Source organism: Besnoitia besnoiti, chromosome VI (genome assembly GCF_002563875.1).
Source record: "Besnoitia besnoiti strain Bb-Ger1 chromosome VI, whole genome shotgun sequence".
Lineage (NCBI taxonomy): Eukaryota > Apicomplexa > Conoidasida > Eucoccidiorida > Sarcocystidae > Besnoitia > Besnoitia besnoiti.
The window spans coordinates 364,984-389,532 of NC_042361.1; the positions used below are offsets into that span (position 1 = coordinate 364,984).

General features: G+C 60.6%; 3 protein-coding genes across 3 annotated transcripts in view; 2 read left to right on the top strand and 1 right to left on the bottom strand.

Moving 5' to 3' along the window:
- Positions 1-4: 4 nt before the first annotated feature.
- BESB_064880 (uncharacterized protein) lies at positions 5-1,585 on the top strand (the record flags this gene model as incomplete). Its single annotated transcript, XM_029364883.1, has 1 exon — positions 5-1,585. The coding sequence occupies one exon, from the start codon at positions 5-7 to the stop codon at positions 1,583-1,585; it is 1,581 nt and encodes a 526-aa protein (XP_029218466.1).
- An 824-nt stretch (positions 1,586-2,409) lies between these two features.
- Positions 2,410-4,069, bottom strand: BESB_064890 (uncharacterized protein; the record flags this gene model as incomplete). Its single annotated transcript, XM_029364884.1, has 2 exons — positions 2,410-2,946; positions 3,113-4,069. 2 exons carry the CDS (start codon positions 4,067-4,069, stop codon positions 2,410-2,412), a joined length of 1,494 nt encoding a protein of 497 aa, XP_029218467.1.
- A 3,674-nt stretch (positions 4,070-7,743) lies between these two features.
- BESB_064900 (uncharacterized protein) overlaps positions 7,744-24,549 on the top strand; it is a gene marked incomplete at both ends in the record, with an annotated part of 33,570 nt that continues 16,764 nt past the window's right edge. The window contains 11 exons of the mRNA XM_029364885.1: positions 7,744-9,363; positions 9,771-10,246; positions 10,650-12,045; positions 12,436-15,162; positions 15,383-19,177; positions 19,419-20,428; positions 20,462-21,119; positions 21,150-21,629; positions 21,960-22,432; positions 22,635-23,328; positions 23,757-24,262. Coding sequence (XP_029218468.1) covers positions 7,744-9,363; positions 9,771-10,246; positions 10,650-12,045; positions 12,436-15,162; positions 15,383-19,177; positions 19,419-20,428; positions 20,462-21,119; positions 21,150-21,629; positions 21,960-22,432; positions 22,635-23,328; positions 23,757-24,262 — 13,835 coding nt within the window. The remainder of the gene's footprint in view (positions 9,364-9,770; positions 10,247-10,649; positions 12,046-12,435; positions 15,163-15,382; positions 19,178-19,418; positions 20,429-20,461; positions 21,120-21,149; positions 21,630-21,959; positions 22,433-22,634; positions 23,329-23,756; positions 24,263-24,549) is intronic.

Below are 24,549 nucleotides of genomic sequence, written 5' to 3' on the forward strand. Positions count from 1 at the left end.
CCCGATGAGAGTCGCTCCCCTTCTCACGCTGCGCAGCTGCAGTCCGGACGCAGCTCAGGGGGCTGCCATCGGAGCGGCGACTTTCCTATCCGCTTCGCGCCTGGCTCTCGGCGATACAGAAGGAGGCATTTCTGTCTTTGACCTCGACTCCAGGCGTCCCTGCTGCTTCCTTCCGTCTTCGCAGGGGAAACATGAGCCGCGTGACGCGCATGCAGAGCCTGTGTCTTCATCCTCATCGTGGTCGCGTTCCCCTGTCTTGCTGCTGGAGGCCCTCGGGAGGCGGGGGGTCGGGCGGTCGGCGCCCTCCCTCGACTTGCGCTCATCAGGCCAACGGGGGAGCGACAGACGTGGAGAGGATGAAGGCGAGGCAGCTGAGGGAAACTCGGAATCCTCCGGCAGCTTCGCGGAGGCTGAAAGGCTGCTCTGCCAGCACCGGTCGTCTCTTGTGGCGCTGTGGGACATGGAAACCCTCCAAAAGGTGCAGAGCTTTCGCACTGGCTCCTTCTCCTTTTGTCGTCTAGCGGTCCTCAATGACCCCCGCAGTGGCAGTCAGGAGGAGCCCAAAATGGCGGCGGAGACGCTGGACCGCGACCGCGAGGTAGGGCGCCACAAGAGTGAAAAAGGCCCTGAGGGCCCTGCAGGCCCCCCATCCCGCAGCGCCGCTTCCATGCCAGTTGTCAGCTCCGCGCTGTCATCCGCGTTTGCATCTTCCCTCTCCCCCGCTGTGCCTGCGCCAACGTCGCCGCTCGCTTCTGCGTCGCCGTGTCTGCCTCTCCTGGCGTGTCCTACGGCAGAGGCTGAGGCGATAGGCATATTTGACCTCCGCACACGAAGGGAGGCTGGGGATGTTGCGCATCCTGTCGTTGCTCTTCGGTCTCCATTTGGCTCTTCTGCAGCCGCGACGTCTTTCTCTGCCCCGCCTTGCGGCATGGTTCAGTGTATCGCACAAGCCAAGAAGCTGAGTGCGTCGCTCTCTCTTGTCGCAGCCTACGAGATGCCCTTTGTGGCACTCTGGGACCTCCGCCAGCCTCGAGCGCCCGTCTCGTCGGTGCCTCTGTCCGCGCCCTCGTCTTCGCCTCCTTCCGCGCTGACCATACACCGGAATCAGTGTTGGGTCGGGTGCTTCGCCGGGCAGATCTCCGTGCTGAAGATCCAGAAGTCCGGTTCTCTCACGGCGTATAAGTCTTTCGACCTTTTTGCTGATTGGGGAGGCAGAGCGGCGTCCCCCTTTTTCTTGCCGTCTGCTGACGCGAAAGAGACCGTGCCCCCCCCGTGTCGCCTGCCTCATCCGGATGGAGATTTGTCGCGCTCCCGGCTGCTTCTGTCCGCCGCGTTCCGCCCCGATGGCGCGCTCGTGGCGGTCGGCGCCAGCGACGGCGGTGTGCGCCTTTTTGAGACGAAAAACACGCGGTGTCTGGGGGCGTTGGAGGCCGCGGCGGGGCCGGCGAGCCACGGAGACACGGCGGGCACGGCCAGTGTGCTGACGTGGTGTCCACGAACTGGCGTCCTCGCTTCGGGCGGGGGTGCTGGGGGTCGGATCGCCTTGTGGGGCCTCTACGCGGAGACGTTCCGTCCCGTCCAGTGAAGTGAGAATCCAGAAATGCGAGAAAACACCTTGTACGGGGCGGCAAGCCAAGAAGAGTCCCGCGACGCGATTATCTCCACTCACTGGTAGCGTTGGCTCGCTACCTGCGTGCAACTCTGAGTCGTTCGAGGCCCTCGAGGAGGCGTGCTTGTTAGTGAGGGGGCGTGGCGGATGTATTTGAATGCCTCCCGGTTGTAGCTCATCTGAAAGCGTAGTCTCTGTGTAGAGGCGTCGGATTTTTGGTTTCGGCTTTCTTCTGGAATTTGAAGGTCCCGCACCTCGTTCGAATATCTCGTGCTGGCAGGTTTCGTGACTAGATTTCAAGTTGAATCTCTGTCCCAAAATTAAAGCCAGAGTACTCCTAGCTCAGGACGGCGATGTATGGTCCCATCGCTGATTCAACTGCCGCTGTGTTCTAGCCAGAAAACAAAGTTGCAGCAGCGGTCCTTTTACCGGCTGGCTGGAACCGTGCGGGTGGCTACACTACTGTTAATTGCCAAGCTGACGGCCTGCAGCGCAAGTCGTAGCAGGCTCCACGTTAAGTGTAGAGAAGTTAGGGCGCTGCCCGCTAGTTCATCGGTCCTGCCTTTCCGCTGACAGACCGGCTGCGGTGGTATTCACGCAGAAAACGAGGAACCGTAACGTAAAACAAGATTCTACCAAAGTCCGTGCTTCGGCCAGTCCTTTGCCAAAAAATCGTGCGGAAGCCCGGCGCACCATCTTATTAGGAGCACGGGTGGGTGAGCACGTAGGCGCAGAACCCACGGAGGCACGTTCTCAGCAACACGCTTCATTTTATGTGACATTCCTCAGGCGAGCAGGAGTCACCTCATATACAGTCTGCTCAGGAGCGATGCCCCCACAAACTGTCTGCATCCGCACGCAGGACACGCCACGCGCCACTGTGCGCCACTGCTGTATACCATATTCCCCTCTTCTCTCATTGCCTCTGCTGCGCAGGAGCGGAATGCCTGCTCGTCGACGGCGTGACCGCAGACAGGAAGTTTCAAGGAGCACTGCAGAGCGATGGGGGAGCTGTGCGTCTCGGCTTCGTCGTCTTCAGTTGATTCCACCGTGGTGGTTCGACTGAGGTCGCGCGCGTCTTTCTTGCCTTCCGCAAGGGCCTCATGAAAGAATGTGCTCTTCATCGGGCGAAGCACGTCGATTTCGCTACGGCAAGAAAGCTCGCGGAGAAGACTCCGTTGCCATGCGACGAGCGCAGGGCGAGTCAACTGGCCTCCCTGACCTCCATTCTGTGATTGCCCGGGGCAGAAGCATATGCGGACGCTGCCGTTGTCAACTGCGTGGGAGGCGGTCCGATACCACGAAAGAATGTTGCCGATCGTAGGCTCATTGAAATGCTGATCACACCAGAACACCACGCCACACACATACGGGGGCAAATACTTCCGCATGAATAATTGCCTATCCGCTCACAAAAATTGCACTGCGTTTTTTAACACGACCAAACTACCGTGCCTCGGAGTCGTAATCGGCCCTTCAACGGTTTGCGCGCCGCCAACGTACTTCGAGCGTCAACGGCTTCGCTCCACCGCATGAGCCACACGCGTGAAAGATACCGCTTTGAACACCGTCGCCTGCTTCAGCCTTTTTTCGGGAGGCTGGCTCAGCGATGTCCATTCCGCTGGGGACCAGCAGGTCGTTAAATATTCTACCATGAACCTTTGCGTGGAGTGTCTTGTGGCTGGGCGATGAATTGCCCCGACTGGCAAACAAGGAGTTGTGCCAGGAGCGTCTGGTGTCGTCCAGAGCTTTCGGTTCACTAGAGGTGTTTTCATCGTGCATGTGGAGCTCATCCGGGGACCCGTCCAGTACAGAAGATCCGCCACAATCCCGCCAGCATCGAGAGGGCATCGAGCGCACCCCCTGATGAACTACACCGGGGACTGAGCGGTTCGGATTCTGTCTGGCAGGGCGCCCTTCGTCTTCCACAACACCAGCTGGATCAAGTTTTACCGCACCACCAGAAGAGTCTACATCCTCTGGATGCAGTCTACAGAATGGAGTACCACCTGCAGGCGAACTGCCATGAATGCACAACGGTAGCGACGGAGCGGAGTGGTGGGCCGACTCGCCATAGTTCGACGTCAGCATTTGGTCGACAGCGCACATTTCCCCGACAATATCATCGTCGAAACGGCCAAATACATTTTCCAGAGACAACGGGGAAGACGGATCTCCCTGGTGAGGAGCAAGCTGAGGGGGACCAGCCGAGGCTAGCCTGAACTGTTCGGCCGTTTTCAGCATGGCAGGAATTGTCAACATGGCTCCTTCGAGGCTCTCAGCGTCGCAAGCCACTGATCGGGCTGGCACGCAAAACAAACAGGCACCCCAGAGCAGATTCGGTTCCGGCTCGCTCACAGTACTGCCACTGCTGTACCGGTATCTGCGACGGCGTTTCCACACCATGGCAGCACTCGCCGTGCTCGGCGCCACATCCCTGAATCGCAGGACGTCGACCATTGTGGCCACCTGCGAATACAGCACAAGAGATCCGAATCACACTTTCGTGTAAGGTGGTCCTTCCGCCGTGTTGTGTTAACATTTTGGTCGCGGCCTTGCGGGAACAGCAAGGGACTTATAGGGAAGTACCGGTCGCGGAGCAACTGCTTGCTCTCGTTGACCATACGGAGGAGAGCAGGAGTCGAGTCCACGTAAGCTGCCGATAACATACACAGTGCGGAAGAGTCTAACTGCAGTGTGGTATTGGATTGGACACCGGACACCACCTCAGTTGTTTCAATCCGTGAAACAGTGGAGGCGACGTAGGAACAACGAATCCAGAACATGTCAGAAGAAATCAGGATTCGAAATATCGGTACCGACCCTCCACGGAGGCCGGCCGCTAGCGTCGCCACTTACACCCCATTCGCAATTTTTTTAGTGGAACAGGATTGGGTGTCCGCCTTCGTTGAAGGAAAACAATCGCGAACCACCTGGATGGGGAACGACTGCGGCTGAGTCAGTAGCACGCCAAAGATCGGGGAGGTGACTGCCGGTAACGACTTGTTCAAGCCACAGACACGTTAACAAGGGGTGGCTAGCGGTGTCTGGAAATAGACTGATATTTCTGAGATTCCTTGAAACAAAACACAATTCTTCCGCTGTCGCCATCCAGCGCCAGACCTAATATACGTCTGTTTCTTCTCCGGATGTCACCGCTTCGTCACCCCGCCACTATATAGACGGAACCATAGACAGGCTGAGCCGACCAGCCATGCATTCTTACCCTGCTAAAGACTTTTCCTGCTCAAAAAAGACACGCGAAGTCGTTTGTTGAACACTGACCTGAGGATTCGGTGTCCAGGGGTCAATAATGCATTCACATATACGTGAGTCAAAACTTTTGAGAGAGAATCCGGATATGGGGACGTGAGACTATTTCTGACTATAGAAAAGAGTGACTGTTTCTTCCTGCTGTGAAACTCAGAATCTGAGTCGCTCCGCCCGGTCGACTTTGCACTTATTGTGCGCATATCGGATAAGCTACTAGTCTGAGCGTTTCGTGCGGCGCTTGTGTCTAGACTTGTCTCGTTGAGAAGGCTGTTCAACAGCATGACTCACATTATTCCCTTGTCCCGGAGTTCCTCGTCGATCATCTTTAGGTGAGAGCCGGCGTAGTTTCGCTAAACAGGACTTCATCTCGCCAACGCTGCAGACAGCGAGCCAGACTGATCTAGGACTAAGCGGCACTGCCGTGCAGGGCGGTCGGCTTCTACCTGCTGACCCGAAACTCTAGCTCCGCACTGAGCTTTCCCTGCTCTCGGCACTTCAACTTTGTGACTCGCTGCTGAACGTGGCAAGCTGTCCATCTGATAGAAACCTCTCCAGCTGCTTCTGCTACATTTAGCTACCACTCGTATTGGGCAGTCACGAGTTAGCAGCGAGCAACGTGTCTTGCCATACAGACGTGGTCTACGATCTCGTCTGCGACACACCGGTCTCCGGTAGAAGACAATGGCGCAGGGTGGGTGACTTACGGCCGACAATATGGTTACACCGAGGGCTACTTTGCTCCAGCCCTCAAATAAGTTTTCCATTCTTACCAATTGCCGCTTCAGGAAAAGGCGCTGGGACTCAATCTATGAATCTACGTAGCTTAGCGAAGGAGTTCCCCTTCCCCGTGAGAGCGACGAAACATGACTTGACGACAGATATCGTGGGAGCAATGGCAAGGCCTAGTGACCAACGAACAACTCTTGTTTTTGCTGCGCTTCATGTCGTTTGCATCTCCTGGTCGGAACAGAGAGGATGCCACAGGCTCAGGCCCATATCCTTCCTCTCCTTCCAACAAGCGTCCTTGGATTAAGGAGTCACCACGCTTCCGGCCGCATTTAGCAAGCAACGATGCCCTTGCAACGGTGTTCCACCGACTAGCACGCCGGTACCACTGAGAAATGCCTTTTGTTCTACAAAGAACACCTGGGTGACGGCAGTCCGCAAAGCGTGTTTACATGGCGTCCTTGCTGCCCTCCGCGAATGCTCCAATCTCGCTTCGCAGCACCGTCCCCGAACAGAGAAGGGAAAACTGCTTTAACTCGCCTTTGATCCTGCATAAAATCGCGGCAGGCCGTTGCCTGAACACTGTCATCTCATGCCTCTATTGGGCGTGAGGCTTTCGCTCGCCCTTGAGCGTGTGCAACGCCTTATATTCGGTTCACAGGGGGACGAGCGAACGCAAGGTTGCAGCCCCAAACAAGGAGCCAATTCGGCGCTGCCTCTTGGCAAAGCGTCCTTCTTTGCGAAGAAATTGTCTCTTCTTTTAGCAGATGGACAGAGTAGGCGAAATTCTCTGTCTGTTGCTTGGCTCATCCTCTCTCCTCGGCGCAGCCAAGAGCTCCTCTGAGCCATCCTTTTCTGTTTCTGCTTCAGCAGTTCCTCCCCTATGCGTGAATGCCGTGCGCCGTCCAGCCTCTTCTCGTATTCCGTGGCAATTTGCAGAGTCGTGCTTGGCTCTGCGAGTTACCAGACAGATTTCTTACACTCTGCCTTCGGAGCTGCTTTCACATCTTATCTGGCGCTCTGCTGATGCATCTCCTCCGATGGCGGAGGCCACCACTTGCCGTCGTTGCATCTTAGTAAAATTACGGTCTCGTCTGCATGTATGCAGATAGGAGACAGAAGAGCCCAGACCTCAAAACAACACTTCTGAATTCTCAGTTGCATGCGAGAATTTTTATATCTTGTTCTCCACCTTCCTCCATCCTCCACAACCTCTCTTATCTCCATTGTTCTCCCGTTTTGCCACCAGACTGTTTTCAAGCCCTGCATGTCAAAGCCCTATGAACCGAAGATACCATCGGCCGCATCCTCGCCACCGTGCCCCATTTATTTCTTGTTTGCTGACGCTGGAAGGGCCTCTTTTGCTCTCTTTATCTTCGCCCAATCTCTGTTTTTTCTCGCCACTGACAGGGCACAGCACTCGTGGTGTCGCGACTTGTTAATTCGGATGTTGCGCAGCGCGCTCGGGGCGTGCAGAGAGAATACGGCACAGTCAAGGAGCCGCAGAAACTCTATGAGTAGGGCACTTCTTGCTGCCTCTTCGCATCTTTCTCACATCTTGTGCTGCGTTGCTTGCCACGTCACGCCAAGTGAATTTGTCTGGGCTGGGGAGCAGCGACAGCAACGGTTTAGGGCAAATCAAAGCAGTGCAGGAGCCTCAGCGCCTGCGTGCTGTGTGACGGCCGGCTCAACGCATCTCCGCCTTGCAGAGCGATCCGGTCTCTGCGAAGATACTCGTGGATAAAGCTGGGCTGCTTCCAGGGTAGAGCTCCGCATGTATAATACCCACTGCGAGATATACTGCATTCGTGCACCCGCGTTGAGTGCACAGTCATATAGGCTTTTTTTTTCCAGGATTTTCCTGCTCACGAGTGTATTGTCCGAACTGTCCAACGTGGAGAGATGAGACCCGAGCCTCCCTGTTTCAGATGAGACGCAGGCCACCGCATGGGCACTTTGTCCGCAGAAGAAGAGGATGACGGGTAGAAACAAGTGAGAGAAGAAGCGGGGTCTGACAGGCTCCGGCTAGTGTGCGTCTACATGCTGCAAGGGAGTCTGGTCTCCTCAGCATATCCTGAAGGTTTCTCTTCTTGCCTCGGTCTTGCATGCATTCTCACTCTCCAATCTCTGTCAAAATGCGGGAACGTTCCTCGGGCAACCCGCCTCCGCCGGGGCACCCTTCTTCGCTGCCGCCCTCGGACCGGCCCCACCCGCCTTTGTTGCCTTCGTCTTCGCCGCAGGAGGCGTCACCGCAGGCTCCGAGTCACTTTCCGGCCGCCGCGCCCGTCGGTTTCGCTCCTTCTCAGCCTCCTCAGGCAGCCCATCCTTTCGCGTTTTCTCAGCCGCCATCAGTGTCCCTCTCTTCTGCTCCCAGCGCCTCTCTTTTCACTCCTGGGAGCTACGATCCAGCAGGCGGTCGCCCCCACCTCCCCGCTGGCGGAGCCTCTGCTGGGGGCGCGACAGGCGGCGCTGGCGATGTCGCCCTGGGTCACTACCTGCCTGGGGCAGCTGTCCCTTGTTCCGGCGCCGGCCCTCTCTCTGGCTCTGCCTCCGGTGTCCCTGCAGGGCCAGCGCCCAGTTCCGCCCCCGCGCCGCCGGCGGAGGCTCTAGGCGCATCCGCAGCAGTGGCAGCCCCGGCAAGCGGTTCTGCTGCTTCTGTCGGAGGGTCGTCCACGGCGCTGTCTGCAACGCACGCGGCTGCCGCTGCGCCTGGGCTGTCTCCAATGGATCCGACCGGGCCTGTGGAGCCTACTTCCCGGGAGCCACTTGCTGCGCCCGCTGTGTACGGTCGCGCGTCTGTCTTCAGGGTCGCGCCGGGCAATGCGGAGGCCACGACTTCACTCGCTGCCGCTGTGGCCTCTGCCTCGTCTTCCGCCCCCGCGGCGAGGGGGTCTGCCGCAGAGTCTCCGGCGTCTGCTGCGTCGCCAGGTTCCACTGTCGGGCCGAATGAGGGGGAGGCCGCGGGCGCAGCGCCGGCGGCCCAGGCGGGGAGGGGCCCAGAGGAGGAAACCAAGGGGAGACGAAAGTATGTGCTCCCTTCCTCTCTGACGACGCTGAAGATGCTGACAGAGTTTCTCCGCGCGGCTCCAGCCATGTGCGCGGAGACGTACGCGCCAGAGACGCAGGCCGCCGGCTCGGATTTGAACGATGACTCGCACTTCCTGCTGTCAGACCTGTCCAGTGCGTCCTCCGTTTCTGCTTCGCAGTTTCTCTCGCCCCGTGTACGCGCCGTGCGCAGGTGTATAGCCCTCCTCGCGGAGAACAGGGGGCCCGAGACCTCGTGTGCAGCTGTCGCCGTCCTGCCGGCTACGCTGCTTCTCCTGCGTTCTGTTCCGCCTGTCATGAAAGAAGGCGAAGGGTACATCTTTCGACAGTCGCTTCTCACTCTCCTCCGCCTCGTCGCGATCGGGACTGCCTCCTTTCCGTGCAGCCTAGTGTCTTCGGCTTCTGATGTATCCTCGTCCCACCCCCCCCGCGGGGACGGGTCGTCGGGGGCGGACGAGAAGGGCCTGCGCGCGCCCGCGTCCTCCACAGGAAAAGCAGGCAAGCCTGAGGACGACAAGAACGTCGAGGACGCGCAGGAGGATCTTGAGAAAGCCATTGAAGCTGTCACAGACGCAGCCATGGCCTGCGGGGCGATGGCCGCCCCCGCTGTTTCGAGAGAGAGGCCTGGTGGAGCCCAAGAGGCGCCCAAAGGCGAGGAGCGAACGGGAGATGCTACGGCGGCTGACTCACATATGGTTCCTGGCCACATGGTAAGTAACGAATTTTTTCTCCGCCGCATCCTAGCGACCGGCGCCGTGGAGAGACGTCTCGGGGGGTGCTATGTTTTTCTCCTCTCTTCGCGATCGCAGTCGCGCGCCTGCGTAGCCGTAGTGTCCCGTATGCAGCTTCCGCGTCCGACATCTCACACGATTCGTGCAGGCAACTGACAGCGTTCAACTTTCGCATACCTGCTCTTGCGGCACACGCTCTCTGTACTGGGGCGATCGTTCTCGAAATTGGTTTTCTCCCGCCAGTATCGCATCTCTTTTTCCCCGCTTCTGCGGTTTTTGGCATTTGTCTGGCTTCGCGTCCGATTTTTCTGGCGACCGTTTTGTGTTGTTGCATATTCTTTTCTGTACTCATTTCTGCCTCGCGCTCCTTTCTCCTATGCGCTCAGGATATTGCCTCCACGTGCCTCCACGTGGTTCTCTCCGACTGTGAAGACAACGCTGTCCGGGCTCTTTCAGTGCTCATAGACCTGGCGCGGTTTTCGCCGTCCGGCAGATCTGAGAGCGCGTCTGCTTCTGCGTCCTCGTCTGCTTCGCGCTCGTCCTCTGTTCAGGGCCAGTCTTTCCTCGCTAACGCTCCGGCGACGCTGCCGCGGGCCGCTGAGCTGCTTCACGACACGCTGCCGCAGCTGTATACGCGCCTGATGGAGGCGATTCGCGAGCAAGTGAAAAGTTGCGAAAAGACGGGGAAGCCGCCAGAAATGGGCGAGTTGCCTCTGGGGCTGGTCAACCGTGCAGAGGGCCAACTCGTCCCTGCGGTGCTTTCGATTCGCGTCGCCGGCGATGTTGCGTACTGCCTCATTGCCCTCTCCACGAGACTTCCCATGATGCTCCTGTTGCTCCAACACCCCACGTCTCTTCAGAAGTAAGCAGCGACGCAGACAGCTCGTGAGCAACGCGTCTGGCCGCAGACAGGTATACACGTGTCCTTCAGATATCTATTGAGCAGACACGCGGCTGGCGTCCGTGCTGCTTGCCGTGCGGCGGCCGATAGTTCCTTGTGGTGAGAACGGCTTTGCATGGAGGGACGCTGCGATGACGTAGCTTCGGTGCGTCTCTTCTTTGCGCTTCCACGATTTCAAGCCGAACAACCCTCGTGCGGAAAACATGTTCGCAGACGTGAAGAGCGACTAACATTAGGCACATATGGGCGCAGAGAGAGTGCTGTAGAGGGGACGCATGTAGCCCGCCGAGGTGCGCGCGCAGAGGGACTGTTGTACTGGCGGTATGAGCGCTTTGGCTTTCTGTGGCGCGCTGTGACTTCGCAGACTTCTTCAACGTATGCTGGACTTTGTGCATATGGAGGTACCCGGAGCGCCGGCGTTGCCGCGGCGAGGAGCCGCGCCGTGCTATCAAGCGCACTCGCAGCATAATGGCGGTCGGACAGCGTTTTACGACTTTCTCTACGCGCAGACTCGTATTTTCTTCCTCTTCTGTTACCTGATCAAGAACGCGCCCGCCCCCCCTCCTCCCCTGCTTGCCGTTCCCGGAGCTCCACAGAAGGCGTGCCTCTCGCGACCTGGCGGCCTGAGCGACACCGCCTCAGGGACGCCTTCCTCGACGAGCGTCTCGTCGGCAGTGTCGGAGCTCGCGTGCTTTTTGGCACATAAGGCGGCGCCTTCTCTTCCGGCATTGATTCCGCGGCTGCTGGCACTGCTCGGCCCCCCGTTCCTGTTTAAGCGGAAAACCGTCCACGAGTCTCTCAAGCTTCTTGTCTCGTCGCCTCGCTTCCGCCGTCTTGTTTCGCCCTACCTGCGGGAGATCCTGCGAGACGAGTTGGCCGCCGCGCGCTCGAGTACTGACGCACACATGCTGCGGACCTACGCCTTCACGCACATCCATGACCTTCTCATTGCCTTCGCCTCCGACCTCTCAACGTGGGATATTTCTTTCCTGTCCTCTCTTCTCCGCACCGTTGGCGCTGCGTTCAACGCCGATCTCTTCGGCGCGCTTGGAGAATGCAGGGGAGACCAAGCAGACACCGACAAGGAAGACGAGGAGGAGGAGAGCCTTGGCGGCTTGAGATTCGGGGAAAGGCTCGGACGCCGGCAGCCCGTCGGGAGCGCCCCGGCGCGTGGGTCTTCCTCGGCGGCGCCTGTCTCTTCGTCGCGGAGGGGCGTGCGGCGGAGACGGACGGCGTTCAGTGCCTCGTCAGCTGAGAATTCAGTCGGGACTCTTCTGCACACGCGGCAGCTGCTCGTGAAGATCGTCAGCTATGTGATTGAAGTGGCAGTCAAAAACGCTCACCAGGCGGGCGCAATCCAAGCTGCGGCAGCAGCTGCCCACGCGGTCGCGGCGCTCTACGAGGGACAGAAGAATGCCCCGGCCGAAGGCGAAGATGTGAACATGGCGGGGGAAGTGATGGCAGATGCCGGAAGCAGTTCACAGACGCGTCCCGGGGCCGAGACAAACGAGGCCGGAGCTGACGCAGGCAGACCAGACAGCGCCAGCACGGCTCCGTGGGCGTCCGCCTCCTCTGCCCTCTCGTCGTCCGCCCCGCCGGCAGTCTCTGTGTCTGCCATTGCAGCCTCGTGGAGAACTGTCGAGGGTGGAGAGTACGGACGGCGCGTCGACGAGCGGCTGGTGGCCATCCGCAGCCTCCTCCAGCAGGCGGTTCGAGTCCTCGCTCTTTCGCTCAAGACTTTGAGAGCGATCCTGCCGCTGGTGAGAAGGGAACAAAGAGCCGCAGAGCCGAACTGTCAGCTGACCGCGCAGGCCGCAGCGCGCGCACTCCCTAGTCCCCTCAACCCCTGCTTTCTTGGCGCAAGAGAGTTAGATAAATGAGGCAGGGGCTGAGCGGCAGCGAAACGAAAGCGGGGGCGTGGGCGCTACAGGATCGAGAAGAAAGGAACACGGGGACACGATAAGTACACGCAGACGAGCTAAGGGAACGGGAAACCGACCATGACCCCTGTCTGTCGCCTGTTTACTGCGTGGTCAGGGGCCCACTGAATCAATTACATATATATAAATATACAGTCATACGGTTCGATGACTTTCTAGGCGCTTGCTTTGTGTGCTTGCGGATGTTGTTCCTGCGCTATATTCGTTCAGCTTTATGCTGAAACAGCCGCGATCGACCTATCTCCTCCCTCCACTACGCGTCCGTCATCGGCGGGTGCCGACTACCCGTTGGACGTTTCAGGAAACGTCAACAAGTCTTCTAACGCGTCGAGCTTCGCTCCTCCGGCGCACCCTGCGTTCTACCCCCCCCTCTCCGCTCTTGCACTGCTCCTTCCCTTCCACCATAGCCCGGGCATGGAGTCTGTGGCTCCGGAAGTGTCTTTCCTGACACCGCCACCTCACTCACCCCTGAGCCGTCGCGCCTGCGGTCCCGAGTCTGCCGCGGAGATCTCCATCGCGACCACAGCCTGCGATGCGCTTGCCGATAGCGCGCGACAAGTTGCGACGTCATACCAGGCACTGCCAGATCTCCTCAGGCAGCTGAAAAACACCCTGCGAACCACGGCCGTGGCTCTAAGGTGCGCTCTGTATTATCAAACAGTCCTTGAGATCGAAGTCGAGATAGCGGCCTCTGCTGCAGCGGAGGCCGCAGCCTCGACCGCACACAACGCCTTCCTGGCGAAGAGAGAGAATGAGCGGAGACAAGGGCGTACTCAAGCGGGGTCCGCGGCGCCACAAGGTGAAGCGTCCGCTGAGCGACATGACGCTGAGAAGGGAGGACAGGCGCCAAGTGGTGTGACGGGCGAGCACGCGCCAGCCGCTTTTGGCTTTGCTGCCTCGAGGGGTGGCGACGGAGGGGCAGCAGCTGGCTACACTCCCTCGCTGTCGTCGTCTTCCTCTCGCGCTGGGGGTTCGCAGTCCGCGGCCGCGCCGGTGGACTCTATATCTGTGGCGGCGTCATCGGCGGGTTTGTCTGCCGCCTCAGCAGCGGTGGCGCGGATGGCGTTTGACGTGCGGCTTCTTCCACGTGGTCACGCGCTGGGGGTGGCGGAGCTGGAAATCCTGTCTGAGGCCTTCTTCGACGGGCTTGTCTGCGCACGCGCCTACGGCCGCCTTTACGCGGGGTGCACAGCGCCGTGTCTGGTCTCCTGTCTCCGCTGCGGAGGCGCAGGATGCTTCACGATGCGCGTCCCCGAGCTCCCGGCTTTGCTCGGGAGGGCGACCGCCATGGCGGCGCACGACAGGAGCGCCGCGGCGACGGGTTGGCCGTTGCCTCCGCAGGCAGTCCAGGGCGACCTGGCTTCGAGCTTCTCGTGCTGCACAGCGGGGCCCCAGGGGCACTCTGCGCCACGCAGGGTTGGGCGGCGACGCGCGCACCTAGCGGAACAAGGCGGAGGGCCGCAGGCGGGTAAAAAGGCCGAAACTGAGACGGATTCTGCGACTCCTGATTCAAGCTTTTCCTCCTTTTCGCCGTTTTCACGGTGTGCCGGGGGCGGCTGCCGCGGGAACTGTTGCTGCAGCGAGGCGTGGGCGAGCGGGACGGGACGCAGCAGCACAGGTTGCCACCTGTTTGTGAGCGTGGAGGAAGGCTACAACGAACTGGTGTTGTCGTGTGCGCAGGGAGAAGAGAGGGATGCCATCGAAGTCGTGGCTTCGTCGCTGACGTTCCTGCATCCCGCAAACCTGCGGGACTTTGCCGTGACGCATATTGGCAGACTCTACGGCATGACGTGTCTCCATCCGAGCACAGTCATGGCGCTGCAGTTTTTCTTTGCCCACCAGCACACCTGCGTCTTCTTCGCTGAGGCGCTCCTTTCCTTCATGATTCCTCGTCTTCCCGTTTTGAGCGAACGCAAGTATGCGCTGCTGCCCTCTTTCCTCCCGTCGTCGCCGCTGGAGCTCCGCCTCTCTGGAATGAACGGAGTCGGCTCGCTGTGGGATGCCGTGGCAAGGGGCTCGGTGCGCCAAGCAGGAGGGGGAGGCAGAGCTGCATGCTGGAGGCTGCCTGCAGGCACCTACGCTACGGAGAAGACGTACTTCTACTTCCATGCGTGTAACTGCGAAGTGCGGAGTCTGCTAGACGGCGGTCTTAGCGAGAAGAGGAAGATGCGAAGCCTCTGCTTCCGGGAAGCAGATGCTGGCAGGCCAGGAGATGCACGAGGCCTTCATTCGGAGCCGCTTGAGGGAAGCGACCGTGAAGGAGAGGGGGACTGGTCAGTGGATTCAAATCGCCGTAGCGTGTATAAGCAGTTTGACGCATGCAAACTCATTTCGCGGGAGGCACAGATGAGTGACCTTCTCATGTCCGCCCTAGACCTTCAGATTCCGCTTCCCGGAGAGGGGGTCTTTGTCTCGCTTGTCTTCCCCCACACGCCGTCGCAAATCCACCGCCACGGGGTCAGGACGAGACGCCTTAGATCGGGTCGGTGCCCCAGCAGAAATACCGAAGCGCTTGCCAGCGGTCTCTCGAGCGACGACAGGGTCCGATCGGCTGTGACCGATGGCAGCGCGTCGCGGTACAGGAGAAGAACGAGAAAGAGAGACGCGGAGGGAGGGGAGGAGAGAGTGGGCGAGCAAGAAGGACGGCGCCTTCACAAGAAGGGATGCAGCGCATATCAGCTTCTCCTGGCAGATGTCTTTGACCTGCCACCACCCAGGCTTCAAGACAAGGCGCTTCTCGTGGCGGATCGCCGCCTGGATCAGCACGCGGGAACGCCGGCGGCCAGGATGGCGTGCGCTCCTTCCGAGGCTGGCGAAGATGAAATGGCGCGAAGGCGAATCACGAGGAGACAACTTGAGGAGGAAGAGGCCCTTGCGTTCAGCGTCTGGGAAGGCGTTCAACAGCAGGAGCAACGCCAGTGGTCTCAGGACGATGCGGTAAGCAGCGAGTCACGAAGAATGTTGCGTCGCCGCAGTATTATGACGCAGAAACGGGGCAGCCCTTATGGCGCGCGTCTCTGCAGACTCACAACCAGGCAGCTTGCCTTAGACAAAGACTTGCCCGTTCTGCAGTTGACTATTTGCGCCGCCGAGGGCCTGGGGCACTACTACCTGTTGACCTATGGCTTGGCTTCCTGCCTGCCGCTTTCCTTCTCAGGATATGCCGCCAACGTGCCTCCCCGAACCCGCTGGAACAGATACCTCTTCCTCGTATTCTGCGGCAGTACCAGGGGATCCTCGCTTAACAGAGACTGCCTTTCTCCTCCGCCGCTCTTTATACCTTCGGTGTCTCCTTCCTCTTGATCAGCGTCTCCCGAGCCCGTCCGCGCCGTCGCCTCTTGTGTCTTTCGTGTATCCGTTGGCGTCCGTGCCGGCGCCGAACTACATTCCACACGACCCGCAGGCGGCTCAGCAAGATACCAAGGCTCGGACCGCTTGCAGTGCTTCCTCCGCATCTCCATCGTCTCCCTTTGATCGCCCACCTTGCGTGCTAGGCCAGCCTCCACCGCTCGGGGCGCCGCCTGCGTTAGACGCAGAGGTGGCGTCTGCCGCCGCCGTTGACCTTTTGTGTAAGATGGTAGACTGCGTGTCTCCCTCCATCTCCTCGTCGTCTCCGAGCCCGCCTTCACTTTTGGCGCCCTCTTCGCGCGGAGCGCGTGCGTCCACTCGGCCCTCTTCGCCTTTCCCGCCGTTTGCGGAGGAGCCCACCAGCTTGATCGCAGGCCCGCACGACACGCCTCACGTAGTCGGTGGTGAGGAGGGCCTGATGTATAGCAGCACCAGATATGCCCGCATGACAGAGGCGAACACACACATGCGCCTCTACCGTTATCTCCTCAAAGCGATCGTGGCGTGGCCTGAGTGTGAGGCTCGCCTGACCCAGGATCTGCTTCTGCTCTGTAAGACGACGCTCTCGCTCGCAGCGGAGACTCCGCAGCCGTACCTTCTTCTCGGCCTCCTTCGCGCGCTGTTCCGGCAGACAACCCCTACGGGCCGCAGCAGCTCCCTCTACACCGCCTTCCTGTCGTTTCTCCCCGAATTCCTCGCAACGTCTGTGGCTCTCCAGCGGTCAGCAGGCGCTGCGGTGCCGTTTCTGCGAAATCTGTGGGTCGAGGTCTGCCTGATGGCGCCGGCAAGGCTGAAGAATCTGCTGCCGCATCTTCCCTTCTTGGTGCATCCCGTCCTCACGGCGCTGTCGTGCGGCGACCCCGAGGTCGTCACACTCGCCCTGCGCACGGTCGAGCTCTGGGTGGAGAATCTCCGGGGCGATTACATTTATCCCATTCTCGCGACCCAATTCCACGGGGGCGTGAGAAGCGAAACTCGGCCCCCTATCCTTCTCGCACTCCTTCGTCTCCTTCAGCAGCCGCCGGCGCTCGCAGAGGCTTGCTGTGGGGCCCTTCCTCCGACCTGGGGCTTCCCGTCGTTGCGGCTCTACCACGCGTCTGGCGCAGCTGCAGAGTCCGGCGAAGAAGTGGGAGGGAAGCGTGGCGCTGGAGGCGCGACGACGTCTGCAGGAGCTGCAGGCGGTCTGCTCCAGTCTTCGTTCTCTGCGGGCGGACCGGGCTCCGCCCCCGGAAGCTTCGCAGGCGGCGCTTGGGCGCCCTCCCTAGGACTGGGCGCGGCCGCGAGCGTTGCGCCAGGCGCCGTTGTCGGTAGCGCGATGTCTGGGGGGCCGGGCGGATACGTGGGGAGCTCCAAGGGCGGACTCGGCGGCGGAGGCAGCCCACAGCTTCTCTTGCTGCCTCAGATGACGCTGGGGGCCTTGTCGACCGGTTTGGGAGCCGTGGGCTCAGGCGCAGGCACGCTAGGGGCTCTGGGCGGCGACGGGACGGCGGTCGGGTGCCGAAGCGGCGCGGGCGCGAGCGGGATTCAGTGGATCCACCTGCAGCATCAGCAGGAGAAGCACGCGTTGATGGTGATGCGAATTCTCGGCAAACTGGGAGGGAAAAATCGAGCCTTCCTGAAGCTGCCGCATGTCTGCTCGCCGCGGACATTCTTCGGCAATGCACTCCTTGTCGGCCTTCCGATGGTGACGCCTCGGCGGGACGCTCAAAGTGTCTCCTCACACCGTCTCAGTGACAAGGGGGAAATCGCCGGCGAGCTGCTTACGTGGGTGTCGCTCGCCGCCCGTCAAGGCCAAGCCGGTCGCGCGGCCCGACAGCCGACGCAGGCGCGCGGAGCCGACGAGGAGGCGCAAGATGCTTCTCCGTCAGTCGGCGGCGCGGACAGCGACGCTGTCTCTCCGTCTGGCGCTGAAGAATCGAGCGAAGCTGCAGGAGCAGAAACAACGGAAGACGACGGAGCTGCATGCGACGAAGGAATTCGCGTGGCAGGCCTGGACATGGATGAGATTCTGCGCGTCGTTGTGGCGATGCTGGAGGCTGCAGAGAGCGCGAGCCAGTCGGCGTATCTTTACCACGCAACGACTCCGCAGCTCACGTCTTCGCCGCTTCCTCGCCACCTGGCGCGCACGCAGGAGCAGGCAATGGATGCTTCTGCTCTTGGAAGGCGGTGCTGCGCAAAGCACAAGAGGACGCTCGTCTGCCGTAGCGACGGCCAAGGCGACTGCGAGGCGCGAAGCGACGCGGCGTCCTCGTCGGCAAGAGGCAAGGCGCAGGGACCGCGTGAAGCCCTGCAGACTCTGAGAAAGGCTATGGAAATGGAAACGAAGAGGAAGGGTAGATTGAGTGCAGAAACGGCCAGAACGCGGGCGGAGGGAAGTGCAGCGACCGCGCAGGGTGACTCTGCATCAGATTCGACAGAGACAGCTGAAGGCACTTCAAGCACAGACGAGGAGACCGAGAGCGAGACAGATGATCTCAGGCCCGATGCTCACGGCCGCGAAGGGGCAGAACGGAGTGTTTCGCTTTCTGGAGGGGCGATGCGAAAGCAGAAAGAGGCGACAGAGGAATTTCTCAACGTCGAGCTGTCGGGCGTGATGGTGTGCGAAGGCTGTGTCGCCTCCTTCTACCGGCAGCAGGCGTCGCGACTTCTCCAGCTAGCCGTCCTTGCTCTGCTGGATCTCAGCACCCCCCTATCTTCCTTTTGGCTCGCATGCGTGAACAAAGCAACCTCCACTTTCTCCGAATCGTTTCCCGCCGTCCCCCTGGCGCCGCAAGTCCAAGCGATTCAGCAGCGCCTCCGTGCGTCGCTCGCTTTCTCTTCGTCTCTGGCGTCTCCGGCTCCCGAAGCTTCGAGTGTGGCGAGAGGGAAGGCCCCTTCCGTCGTCCCACCTGACTACAAAAGACTGATTCTCCAGCAGAAACTCGAGGAGCTGCAGGCAGGGCAAACGAACTTCAGCGGCGACCGAGCGCTGCCGACCGCAGCGCTGCGTCCTCTGATCGAGTTCGAAAGGGGCAGGCAGCAAGCTGAGAAATCGCGCACAAGCGAGACGCCCGAAACGGCTGCGGCCTTGTCGGCTGGAAGCGAGGTGAAGGGATGCCCAACTCCCGCGTGTTCGGCCCTGGGGACAGCGGCCTTGGTGTGTTCCAAGGTGCTCCCTAGACACAAAGCCGCGCTCCGAACGCGCATGCAGCGCCAAGCCGAACAAGAGCTCATTCAACTTCTTCTTCGTGGGCTCCTTTTGCTCGCCTGCGACGGAAAGGCAGAGGAAAGTCTGTTAAAACAGAAAATGAGAGCCTTGGCTCGACGGCAAGCAGCGTGTCGCGAGTGGGCTAGGAAGGAGGGCGGAAAGGCCCCGCGCGGAGGCGCCGCGCAGGAACCGAAGGCGGCACAAGATGAGGGACACGCAGAGGACACAGAGGATGGAAGCAGTGACGAGGAGGTAGTTGAGGAGGATATTGTCGCACGCGCGGAGGACTGCGATGGAGAAGGACTCGGTGCAATGGCGTTCCTGCGCGGCTTGCTGCGCCACTTGGTTTTCATCGCGGCCGCGAGGATCTACAGACCAGACGCAGCCGCCTTGTTCATCCCTGCTGCCCTCCATGAGGTAAGGCGCTCCAGACAAGCTGCAGTGCACCAAGAGCTGTCTATCATGTTGGCTCACAGCTGCTGCCTTGTTCTTAGTATTGCCAGTTGCGAGGGGGACTGCAGAAAGAATAACCCGTCCACGTGCGTGCGGGTGCGTCCACGTTCCTGCGGTGTTTTTGCACGGACGGAGCTGCCTCGGCTGCTGTCCGCGCCCTTCAAGCGATGCTCATGAGCACGCATCATGTGTTTTGCCTTTACAGATCGACGCCATTGGGCTCCTTCGCGGTCTGCAGCCATGCCTGTCGTTGGAGCCGTCTCGCCTGCTCCCGACGCTTCGTTGCGTCCAGCTGATCGAGGAGACAGCGCGCTTGTTCTGCCTAGTGCAGCCGCACACGGTCTCCGAGGCCATGGGCTCGTTGTTTGCGTCGTCCCTGTGTCAGCTTTACATTCACCTCTGTTTTACGGAGTCGTGGCGTTCGAAGGCGGCTGGCTGTTTGGTCCTGATTCGCCTTCTTCGCACGATGCCGCCAGAGTGGGCGCAGCGGAATCTCGTCAAGATCGCGGAGGCCGCGATCTTCGTCTCCAAGGACGCCACGGCTCAATACGCACCCGTCACGCAGCTGCTCGCTTCGGAGTGCGTGCTGCTTCTCTTCACCGTGGCCTTCTGCGGCTACGCAGGCTCTGTGCGGCCTCCCTTCCTGCAGCTGGCCTTTGGCTTCAAGACCTCGCCGCTGTGGAGAGAAGACGCAGACGGCGAGGAGGGAGGAGAGGGTGAGGGCGCACGGGGCAAGCGAAAAACTGGGGCCAGTTCGCAGGAAGCAGGGAATGAACGGAAGAGGAAGCAGACCGGGAGAAGCGGGGCGGAGGAAGCCGCGGAGGAAGATGGAGACATGGGCTTCCACAGTGCCCTTGAGGACGACTCGAGCGAGGACGACGGAGATCAGTCGGAAGAAGACGAGGAGCTGAGAGACTTGAAACGGTTCACTTCGCCTCCGTCCTCCTTCCTGCAGAGCCTGGTTTTGGCGGCGGAAGGATCCCTCTTCCGTGCTCGGTACGCTGCTGCTTTGCCAGCTGCTGCGTCGTCGGCGGCGCGATTCTTGGTGCCTCCGCCTCTCGCTGAGGACATCCAGCTGTCCTATCGCTCTCGCCGCAGCCGCCCTGCTGGCTCGCCGTGGTGGATGAAGCGCAGTGAGTGGTTGTCGTGGGATGCGTTGAGGCAGAAACGCTCTGACGGAGTTGCGGGTCTTCCGTCGCCCTCCGCGCAGGCGCAGCCTCAAGGCCCGACGGGTTCTGCGGAGGGGAGGTCGACAAGCGAGCGCGAGGGCGAGAGAAGCCGGCTTGCGTCACCGCCGATGATCTGGAATCCAGAAGAGGAACTGTGGGCGGCGCTGTGGAGGGTCTTCGAGAAGCTGGTCATTCCCAACCTCTACCAAGTCCGACCTGAGTCGCGCCGACTCGCTCAGCAGCTCTTCGTCCTCGTGCCGCGCCTGCTGGGGACAGAGGCAGCAACGATGCTGGCCTGTGGACCTGTGAGAAAAGAGCGGGCAGTTGCTGTCAGAGCAGCGGAGTCTCACGAGGCGGCGGGAGCGGAGGGCGGCTTGCAGAAAGGCACCAGCGATCCGCATGCACCCAGCCAGGAGGAGGAACGCAAGCAGGCAGTCTCCCCGACCTCTGCGACTTCGGCGTCTTCCCCTGGCTCGCCTTCGTCCGCCGCGCTCAACCGCGTGCTGAAGTGGGTCACACTGAGGCCCGTTGCCCTTCTCACGATGCAGTGGCAGGCCGCGTTCCTTGACTGTAACTGTTTCCTGGCCTCTCTTCGCCCGACGCCGCACGCCATCTGCCCAGCTGCTTCGGCATCGGCCGCATCCGCCAGCCGATGCAAGGACGCTGCGGAAGACTCTCGACGGCGTCCGCTGACCGCAGCCGGTGGCGCGGGAAAAGATGGGCATGAACCTCTGTCAGTCGGCTCTGATGGCGAGAAGACGACGGAGAGAGCCACCCAGGACTTTATGACCTCTGACGCCGCAGCTGTGGTGTGTTGGATCATCGAAGATGCCCTCGCGGTTTTAGGCAAAGGCCTGGAGGCTGAGGCCTCGGCCTACCCGTCTCCTGTGCTTGTGCCGAAACCGGGCGCGGCGGCGCCAGCCTCCGCGAAAGATGGGGTGGGGGACTCTGCATCCAAGCCCGACGAGGAGAAACAAGGGGGTGAAGGAGGTGTCGGCAAAAAGGCAGATGAGTCGCCAGAGGGAGCGCCTCCTGCTGTACCCGAGTCCACTGGGAACAATGAAGCTCCGCGACAAAAGACTGAAGCGGCTACTTCTGGCCAAGCAGACGCGGCTTCCTCCGCGCCTCGAGCTGCTTCTGCCGAAGTCTCAATCATTCAGGGCGGTATGAGAGCGATGGCCGCGGCTGTCGCTGCCGACGCTTCGTCTCAGGGCGGTGCGGCGACCAAGGACGAGTCTTACGTGACGGTAAGCGGCTTGTAAAGGAGAGACTGCCGACAAGAGTTGAAGCAGGAAAAATGGAGAAGGCTGCTCGGATACTCGCCAGTGATCTCTGCAGGGACGCGGACTGCTTATAGCTAGTTCCAGCGTGGTGTTACTGCCGGTCAGCAGAGCGTGCTGCGGGGCTTCTGCGCAGCTTTGAGTTACATCGTCTGGGGCCGGATAAGGCATTTCGGCGGTGTGCGGGTCGCTACCGGGTCCGCGTAGGTGACCTTATTTCGGTGGCTGTGCCAGTGCTGGACGTAGCCCGACCCCGCATTTTCGACGCGTGTCTGCGTGCGAGTTGTTTCATTTCAGACGCTCCTGCTCGCGCTGCGCTTCTTGAAGCTCGCGCTCATCCACCCAGAGTGGCAGGACCTGCTGTCTCGCCCGCGGTCGGAGCTTCGAAAAATCGCCCAGAGCACCCGGGCGAGCGTGGACGGCCCTGAGGGATCGCCGGGGGCCGCAGCCGCGGAGACGAGACGCAAAGAGGCCGAGCAGGCGGCAGACCCCAAAGGTCCAAACGACGACTTGGCACCAGACAAAGCCGGCGGAGAGGGTGCGCAGCGCAATGTGGACATGAAGGAGAGGGAACCAGACGCAAAGGACAGCTCAACTGATGCGGACGGAGAGCCGAAGAGCCAGATCGGAGAGACGGAAGATCGTGGTGAAGCAAAGACCACAGGCGAGGAACAAGACGCACGCGAAGGCAGCGAAGGAGGCCTGTTGCTCGAGACAGCTCTGAACGGGGCGCGGACCATGAGGGAACACTGTGGCGCCATGCTTGCCAGGTACGTAGGGCATTCGATCGTGTGTAGTCCTATTCATCTACGCATCTTGCGGAATAAATGGGTGCGTAGCTATGCGCTTTGAGCGAAATATTGCTGGTGGGGCTTCACGGTGTTTCTCTGCTCCGCTTTTTTCCTCCGGCTCTCTACTTCACTCTGTGGATGTAATTGTGTTCCCCCTCTGGGCTTGTTGGGCACTCTGCAGGTTCCTGTTCTTCGCCGACGTCGACGTGGCGCGGGGTGCAGCGCACGCACTGCACGTAGCTCTCGCCTTCTGTGGGAGTTCGGAGTTGCTTCTGGGGCGGGCGCTTCCTTCAATCCGCCGCTTCTTCTTTTCTTGTCAGCCTGTCTCATCTGTTGCTTCTCTGGCGCCCCTGCTTGCGCCTGTCAACCCCATAACGTCCTTCTTTTTCCTGTCTTCGTCCGCTGCCTCGCCGCCTTCGGAGCTGCCGCCGTCGGATCTCTCGTCCCTCTTCTCGGCAGTCTCTTCCCGGGCAATTCCGCCCGCTCCAGTCTGTTTCGTCTCCCCCGTGCTGATGCGGTCGCGTATCCAAGGTCTGGCGCGCCTCCTCAAGCTGCTTCCGGCGCCTCAGCCTTCGAGTGTCTCTCCGGCGTCTTCTGACGCTGCGTCAACGGCAGCTGCGCAGCCATTCTTCGATGCCACGTTTGCCTACCATCTTCTCGGCTGGTTCCTTCTTGCTCACCGCGAGGCAGTCGGCTGCCTGGAGCATGCAGGGCTTCTCCAGCACCGGCGGAAGCTCTGGAACTTCCTCGCGTGTCGCAGGACCCACGCTGGCCGGAGGGCTTCGCCCCGCCTCCCCGCAAGCTTCCTGGCTGGCGCCCGAGGCAGCGCAGGCACTGGCCTCTACGGCGAGGGCGCAGCCGCTGAGTACTTCAGGGTAAGCGATTAGCGCGAGAACGCCAAGCGAGCTTCTGGAAGAACCCACCGCACAACGCAGCTGATCCCGGGGCCTGATACAGAGACACGGGGGCACACACGCTGACACGAGCGACTTCCTCATGCGCTGCGGATTTTCTCTCCCTCGCTGCGGGAAGTATCCTGCTGAGAGTTTGCTCTCCGTAGTGCATGCCTGTGAACTCTCTCGTCAGCGGATAGCGCCACCCGCGTAACGACTACCGCACCGCGCGGAGACATGACTGGTGCGAGGTGTGGATATACCTTGCCTGCGAGGTTCTGGTGCTTCTACGTATCTTTATGTAGACATCCATTTGTCGCACAGAGCTGTAAGCGTCTCATTTTTCGTGGTGCAAATTTCTTGCGTTCATCTCTGCAGCGTATGTCTTTCCATGTCTGCCGTGTTTCCAGCTGTGCGGGACGCCGAACGTGGCCGCGACGGAAATTGCTGCGGCGCTGCTCAGCTTGTTCTCTTTCTTCCCCGTCTGCAGCCGGACTTTCCTCCGCGCGGTTCTCTTCGAGACGACCGCCCAGGCATCTCTGGTGCCCTTCGCGTTCGCGTCGTCGGGCTCGTTTCTCCCTCTTGGCGACGCGCAGAAGCAGTCCGAAGAAGGGAGGAGTGACGTGTGCATGGAGACGGGGCTCGCGCTGCCAGCAGGCGAGCAGCCAAAGGGAGCCGAGCTCACGCAGGAGGAGAAGGATGTCCTTGCGGACGCCAAGAGTCCTGTGCTGCTGTCCTGCCCCTACCGGCTTTCTTTGGGGTTCTTCCTCTCCCGCTTTGCCTCGGAAGCTGCTGAGGTCCTCTTGCAACCTCTCGCAGAGCCGAACGAGTCACGAGAAAGGCTGGCGCAAGACGAAGATGCCTTTGCGGTCACCCTGCAGCAGCTTATGCAAATGCGGCATACTCGAGTTCTACGGTAAGGGTCAGGCTCGTGAATCAGCGAGACGGTGATTCCGCTTGCCTTCCGGTGGAAGCGTGTGCGTTATGCTCGGCGTGCCGGTTGGATGCGGCAGCTAAGCCGCCGCGCGCCTGTGGACGGGAACGCGGTACTGTCTGGAATTTGGCCTTTAGTGGGGGGTGTGCTTTCGAAGTTGCAGCTCAACCCGGGTCATTGTTCGAGTGCCTGGCGGCATGAATTCGTTGCGATAGGCTTCCATTTTCATCCCTTCGTCATCGTCTCTTTCAGCGGCCGTTTGGCGCACG